The sequence below is a fragment of the Elephantulus edwardii genome, unplaced genomic scaffold (assembly GCF_000299155.1).
Source record: "Elephantulus edwardii isolate Elephantulus edwardi_28Jun2011 unplaced genomic scaffold, EleEdw1.0 scaffold00001, whole genome shotgun sequence".
Lineage (NCBI taxonomy): Eukaryota > Metazoa > Chordata > Mammalia > Macroscelidea > Macroscelididae > Elephantulus > Elephantulus edwardii.
Window position 1 is genome coordinate 43,341,653 of NW_006399751.1, and position 7,936 is coordinate 43,349,588.

The 7,936-nt window shown below is 39.9% G+C and overlaps 1 protein-coding gene across 1 annotated transcript in view; it reads left to right on the forward strand.

Moving 5' to 3' along the window:
- Window positions 1–625: 625 nt before the first annotated feature.
- WIPF1 (WAS/WASL interacting protein family, member 1) overlaps window positions 626–7,936 on the forward strand; it is a 30,026-nt gene continuing 22,715 nt past the window's right edge. The window contains exons 1-2 of the mRNA XM_006878819.1: window positions 626–714; window positions 4,681–4,810. Coding sequence (XP_006878881.1) covers window positions 664–714; window positions 4,681–4,810 — 181 coding nt within the window. The 5' untranslated portion in view covers window positions 626–663. The remainder of the gene's footprint in view (window positions 715–4,680; window positions 4,811–7,936) is intronic.

Below are 7,936 nucleotides of genomic sequence, written 5' to 3' on the forward strand. Positions count from 1 at the left end.
TGAAATCTCCTTAAAGGAAAACAGTATTTTAGCTTAATTAGTTAAAAATTATCTGCCTTGAGAATTAGGGCCTTTTAAAAACTATCTATATGGGATCAAATTGACATCAGCAACCACAAAAATAGATAGGAATCTTGAGATGAGACAGTGACTTTGTCAATAGAAGAGGAACAACTAAGTGTTAATAAAGTTAACTAAATATTGTTTTTTGGTGTACCATTGAGTCAGATCAGACCCGTAGCTGACCCGCCAGCAAGTTTTCAGAGACAGTAAATCACATGGGAGGAGATTGTCTTTCTCCTGCGGAGCAGTTGGTGGATTTGAACCCTGTGCTTTTGGGATTACAGCGCAGTTTCCTACCACTAGGCCACCAGAGGGGGAGAAACAACTCAGACAAAGGGCAAGGATGCTTGCACACTTGAAGAATGTAATCCGTGTCCATGAACTATACAGTAGAAACTGTTGAATTGGTATATGTTCTTTTGCTTTGTATATTAAAAAAAAAAAAAAGTTGACTTTGTGAACAGCTGTCCTTTTGGCAGGGAATGCGGAAGATATAATTAACACCGATAATACCAAAATATCTAATGTCTGATTATATTTTGCTTTTGTCTTTTTCTTTCAGATTCATCAGCAAGACTGTTGAAGGTGTAACTGTTCAAGATGCCCGTCCCTCCCCCGCCAGCACCCCCACCACCCCCCACATTTGCACTGGTGAGTTTCCCATCACTGTCCTTTATCTGTGCACAAAGCGTGTCAGATGAAATCCAAACCTGCCATATGTGCATTTGTTTTAGCCATATTTGTGTTCAGGCCTAAATGTGATATGACAGGCTTTCCAGGTGCTCAGAGTAAGCTGAACCCTGAGACCCAGTGAACAGAAACACCAAAGATTCTTGTTGTCTAAGGTGTCAGTGATGCACATTACAAGTGAAGAAGGTGGTTTTCTCAGGTCTCTCCATCCATGTTCACCAAGGGAAGCATCCTTTCATCCCATGTGCTGGCCCTCCCATAGGGGTTCACACAAGCAGTTCTAAAACCTGCATGCACTGTTCCTATTCAAGTGAACTTTAACTTCTACTCTTTAACTTGTGGGCAGGACAGTTCAGAAATCCTGGCTGTGTTTTATCCAAAGATGCATCTATTAAAATGTTCTCCAGTCTCATTCTCTTTGTTGATAGCTGTTATCCTCACCATCACTCATACTCCCTACACACAGTCATGCTTACATCTCTCTTTAAATCTGTCCTTGCAAAGCTACTTCTTGATTGGACTCATCCCAGTCTCTTAGAGACTGGAAATCTTCCAGATGTTCTTCTATCTAGAAAGCAGGTGGCTGCCCCCTAATAATGTGGGAAGGCCCCAAAACATGTCATTATAGAGGCCCTCCAGCCCTCACTGCTGAGAAGCTTCATAAGGAAATGGACTCTTCATTTTTTGCTTGGGGACCCTGAGGCCCAGAGAAGACTGATGTCTTACTTCAGGCTTTCATGGGATACATTTATAGCCCATCTGAGGCTGGACCTTGGATGAGAAGACCATTAATTAGCTCAGTGCTGCTATTCAAAATGTGGTTCTCAAATGGCTTGTTAGGGCTTCTAAAGAAATATGAATAGAAATTGAGAGTCAGTATTTAGAAACATTCATGTTGTTGTTGTTATGTGACATAGAGTCACTTGTGACTCATAGTAACCCTGTGTATAACAGCCCTAAACTCTGCTCCATCCTGTGCCAACCATACTGTCTCTGATACACCTACCTACATCACCCCAGTAACTGAATCAATCCATCTATCAAGGGTCTTCCTGTCTCACGCTGTCCCTCCATCCTCCCAAGCAGGATGTCCCTCTCCAAGGAATGGTCCTTTCTTGAAACATGTCCAAAGTATGTCAGACGGCGTTTCAGAATCCTTGCCTCCAAGGAGTAGTCTAATGTTACCCTCTCTAGAATGAACCTCTTTGTTTTCCTAGCAGTCCATGGTATATTCCATGCTTTTCCACAGCACCACAGCTCAAAAGCTTTAATTCTCCTTCTGTCATTCCTAGTCATTGTCCAGCTTTCTGATGCATAGCAAACAATTGCAAAGACCATGGCCTAGGTCAAGCACACGTTAGTCTCAAGACTGACATCATTGTTCTTCAGTACTCTGGAGAGGTCCCAGACAGCAGACTTTCTCAACACAATTTGTCTTTTAATTTCCAGCCTGCTGGTAACAAGAGTGTTGGTTGTGGAGCCAATCAACAAGACACATTCATAGTTTGACAGTAACTTTATAATTTGACAGTGCAATTTTACATAATTTTATATTATTTGACAATAGTTTTACTGGTGTTTTTTTAGTCTGATAATAGGGTATTTTGTGTATCTTAATTAATTTTCCTAATGAATTGTTTTTATTTTGTAAATCTATACTGATTAGAAGCTTTTAAAAAATGGTCCTTTACATATATGCTTTAAGAAGCCCTGACCTGGCTTACACAGCAGGGTAAATTTAGTTGTGTACTCTAACCTGTGAATTGTACACCACTGCTGGGTGGCACATGGATTCATTTTTTTCCCCTAGTCATGCATTTATTTTAATGTGTGTTCTAAAAATTCTAACCAACACATCATACCCACAACGTAAACATTAGTTTAAAAGAAAATACCCCTGAAAAATTATTTTGTAAATAATATCATTAATTACTTTAATGGAAAATATTAAATCAGTAATGTTGGTAGCATGAGAAGATGCTAGAAAACATGAAGGCTATAACAAAACTATTGAAGTTCAGGCAACCCTGATTTATCCTGTCAGCTCATCTGTACTCATTACAACCTTACAAAAGCAAATGCTTGGAGAAATTGGATACAGAGCTAAGACGAGGGGAAAGGAGTTGGTGCACAACACAAGACCCTGGCCTGGTAGAACTGTGCAGTGAAGGCCCTGGACTTGAGAGGTGTTAGCATGTAAGGAGGCCAGGTGTCAGAATCAATTCTGAGGCAGAATAAGAGGTCTCTGGAGGTTGCTGACCCAAAACTGTTAGGATATCAAATTTGGACATGTCATTTAACCTCTTTGGACCTCGGATCTTTCTAAGACAATAGATAATTTTCAAAGCGCCCATAAAAGGTGGTCCTATTAGCAAACCAAAATATAAATGCAAAGAGCATTTCTGAAACAAGTCAAGATACTTTTAACAGAGTTGCTACCAGGAAATGGTGGGGGCTGATAGGTAAGGGGCCTTTCATAGTCCATAGCTACCCATTGTCAACTTAAAGGAAAGGATTTAGACTTAGGTTGCCACTATTTGAATCCAATCTCCTTCTTCTAGCTGAGTGACTCAGAGCAAATGATTTCATTTTCCTGGCCTTAGTTTCCTTGTCTGTAAAACAGAGATAACAACTCTAGAATTGGTGAGGACTAAATGAGTCAATATATGTGAAGTACTAAATACAGAGCCTGCCCCATCATAAAGACCATATAGATGTTAGCTGTTAGCTATCATGACCATAGGATACATTATAATTATTTCAAATTCCTTCCCAATTAATATACAGTAATGAAGTCTTACCGACTTCGGGGTTTTCCTTTGCTTTCTCTCTGCTGTAACTGATGATCAATGATTGTGTGGGGAACTAAGCCACAGGCTTCCCCAGTTTTGCCCCCCATGGCCATCGATGACATATCTGAAATCCTTTTGAAAGGATTGGGGCTAGACTAGAAAAACTCAGGAATGCTGATGACTCTTTTGGGTTGAGGTAGCAAGTAAGGATGTCTTTGGGTAAGACCAGCAGTTTCTCAGAGTGACAGACATAGACAGATGCCTGCTTCCTAGTTGGCTCTCATCACCTCACTTTGAAATAACCCCAGTAAGGACATCTTCATTTCTTACCAAGGAATTTTCCCCTGGACCTGCAGATGTATAAGAACACCTGGACATTTTAAGGAGTAACTTTGTAGTCTTCTATGAGCAAAGAATGTAAATGGATTAAACATCATAAACGCTTTGGCCCAGAGAGACATATGGGACTGTTACTGTGTAAGGGAAAAAAATGTATTTGATCTTGGTGGGGTGGTTAATGTTTGTCAAAACTATAAATTTTTAAAAGATGGTTTCACTGTATGTAATGAGATTTCAATAAATCAGAATTAAATTTTAAAAACAAAAATATCTTTCACAATGTAGACAGAATTATTTTCTAAGCTGGATATAGTTGTGTTTTGTTTTTTTTTAAAGAGATACTTAGAGCTGACCTTTTTGCTAGAGGTGATCTTCCCTTTGCACTAGGTGCATTCTGGCTGATAGGAAAGAGAAGTGCTTCTTCAGGACACTCCAGCCAACAAAGCCCAGAGGCCTCACCCTGTATTGTTGCAGAATTAACATTCCCTTCTCGTTTGTAGCCCTCCAGCCCTCCCTCTACTGGTTATGACCAGATTGTAGGCTGAACTTTTCAGGGACATTTATCAGGCACTGACTCTTCCTGCATTAAAAATGAATGTAATTTATGGCTGCATCTGCTCCCAAACATCTGGGTCTTAAAAAGAATGACAACGGGTCTAAAACTTGTGGAGAATTTACAACCTATTGCCAAGAACCTTCATAACAAGCTTCCAGTACTCTGGCTGGCCTAACTGAGTGTTGTAGTACATGGTTTCATTCCAAGAGATGAATGCGAATTTGCACGATTTCGTTTCAGGCCAACACGGAAAAACCTACCTTGAATAAGACAGAGCAGGCTGGGAGAAATGCTCTCCTCTCGGACATCAACAAAGGGAAGAAACTGAAGAAGACTGTCACCAATGACAGAAGTGCACCAATTTTGGACAGTAAGTGAAAAAGTAATTTTCCACTGAGATAGATGCCTTATGGCCTAACAGTTGACCCTGCCCCTCCCAACAACAACAAATTTTTTTTTCATCCCTGTTTTTGTTAATAACAGCTGCAAAGTTAGGAGAATAAAGGACTGTATCACTCATTGTAGGTCAGCGCTCTGGCTTGGGTCCCCCCTTAATGCTGCAGGAAGCCAGTATAATAATTCTTTGTCCAATACAGACACAGCAGTGATTCTCTGAATAATCACCACACTTTCTAAAATTTAACCCACGAGTCCTCACACTGAAGATGAGGAAGTAGCATGAAATATGGAATGGCCTTAGACTCAGGGTATGAGTTCAAGTCCTGACACATCCATCACTTGCTGTCTTCAAGCTTTATAGCTTTTATTTATAGAATAGTGATGATAATCCTTGTTCTGCTGTACACAGGTTTTTTATTGGCATCAAATAAGATGATAATGTGATAAAGATGATAAAGTCATTTTTAGTCTGGCATGTATAATTCAAGATATGTAAGATATGATTATATTAAGAACTGAATAGAAAGCTATGAGACCACAAATTTATCCATCTAGATGCTTTCTGGAATAAGATAGAACGTGTATAAGTACCCACAACATAGGGAAAGTTACATTTATAGAAATGTAAGACACTAGTGACAATAATTGAGCCTTGATGTTCTCCTCACATTACTAGGCTTTCTCCCTGCCTGTCACATGTCCCTAGAGTTCATCCAAGACCCCAGATCTCATTTGGACTCAATAGGAAGTAGAATAACCTTCTGAAATAACCAGAGAGCAACTTGTGGATGCAATATTTTAGCAAAGGAGAAGGGTTAGAAGTGCTAAAGGGGAATTTATGGGAGAATGCCAAATAGGTGAAGAAGGAAGAGTTAGGTGGGAGTAGAGGTATGGGAAGGAGACAGAAAAGAGAAAGGCCAAAATTAAGGTATTTTTGAACCAAAAGGTGGTGCAAAGGAGAATGTGCACTCCATCAAGTAAAGAACTATGAGGTTTTGACTCTTGAGATGAGAAAAACTAACCTCTAAGTCAGGTGCCCAGAAAATCAATGTAGTTGTTATTAATCCTTAGTCCTCCTTAGTTAGTGACACATGAGTCACTCACTCGTAGAGGAAAATCAGCAGAGTCATGTATATCAGGGGAGGGTTGGCTCAATAGCTATATGAATTATGGTGCCAGGTTTAGGGCCAGGAAAAGTCCTCAATCTGAGAAGTCCTGAGACAGAAGCTAAAGGTTCTCTCCACTGAAAGGGAACCTAGAGCCCTGGGGATGTAGGTATGACATCTTCACCAGTCATAGAGAGGGGACTATCGTGAGTCTGAATCTACTAGTGGGAACTCTGCACTGTTTAAGTTCCCCTGTGCCGTTGATTACATGAGAGCAGCACTAGGTTTTCTCCCTTAGTGGCTCAGTCATATTTAGGAATGTCTAGTGGTTAGAAACCAGGGATGCTATTATATAGCATATTAGATAGTCTTCTAAATAAAGACTAATCTGACCCAAAATATCAGTAGTGCAACAGTTAAGAAACCCATACTGTAGGTCATTTGTATCATAAATGAGCAGATAAAACATTTTTTAAATCTAGTTCAATAATATGTTAAGTAATTCATTAAGACTATGTGTAAACAAAGGAAATGCAGCACAGACAATGTGGGAAAGGCTAAGTCTGACCATAATTCTACAAAGGGGAACTGTCCCCATACAAATTGCTAGAAAGTCAGACACAGCCCCACACTCTTGCACCTACTTCCACTAATCACTGGGTTTGATGTTTGTTACTAATTGGCTCACAGACTTTACTCACAGTTGTGGGGTTTATTAGAGAAATAGGCTGGGAGCTGGGGTAGGCAAAGGGTATCACACAGTGAAAGTCCAGGATTAGTCCAGCAGTCCCAGGGCAGATGAAAATAACACAGAATTTCTCAATTAAGACATCTTCTCGGTCAACAAGTGAAAGTCAAGTTTAGTCCAGCAACACAAATGCAAGAAGCCTCTGGTTTCCTCAGTCATCCATGATTGAGTCTTTGTCTCACAGCAGTCATCGTCAGCTCTTCCTTCAGTCATCTAGCAAGCAGAACCTTTAACTCTGGCTGTGTCTCCAGGGTTCTGTCAGTCTATGCTATGCCACAGTCTCTTTAGCTCTCTCCTATGCTGGCCTCACAGCATGTTGTGAACCACAGGTCTGCACTTGAGGCAGCTGGAGACTATGCCAGGGCTGGTGTGGGGGCTGGAGGGTGTTAAAGCAGTGGATGAAAAAACCATTTTCAAAAGTCCTAACACCACACTAGACTTTATCTCATCTTTAAGGTTAGAACGGTTATTAATCCATCAGAAAAAGAGATCATACAGTGGTCTCATTAGGGCCTGAATAAATATCAGGTATACAATTTAATGTCATCAGAGAGTCAAAAACCTAAAAGAAAAAAGTTCTTCCTGATTGAATATTTTCAAAAAGAGCAACAACAAAATTTCAAACGAATCATCAGTATTTAGCTTTTAAACATTAGAAACATTAAACTTAGAATAAAACATGGTTGACTTTATCAACATTAATAATTCACACTGTTAACAGAAGTTCAGCCACAATAGCAAGTAACTACTTAGATAAAGCAAAATGAACATGCACAGCTACTAGAAGAAAGATGATAAATCTTCATTATCTACAGACCAGGTAGCTATTGAAATCCAAAGTAATAAAATTTTTGGAAATTGTAACTTAGAAAATGCAGCAAAGTAGCTTAGATATCAAACAAAAGTATTAACCAACTAGAAAGAATAGTGGGGGAAAGAGAGCTCTAGTAGCCTAGCGAGTAAAGAGCTGTGCTCCCAACCCAAAGGCAAGTGGTTCATATCCACCAGCTGCTCTACAAAAGAAAGATGGCTAACTTCCTCCTCTGCAATTTACAGCCTGTAAAAACCTCTTAGGGGTCAGCTATGTGTTGGTTCCAACTCAATGGCAATGAATTTGAGTTGTTGTTGTTGTTGTTGTTATGTGCCATCGAGTCGCTTGCGACTCATAGTGACCCTATGTACAAGAGCTCTAAATGCTGTTCTATCCTGTGCCAACCTAGCCATCTCAAACGCACTTATTCCC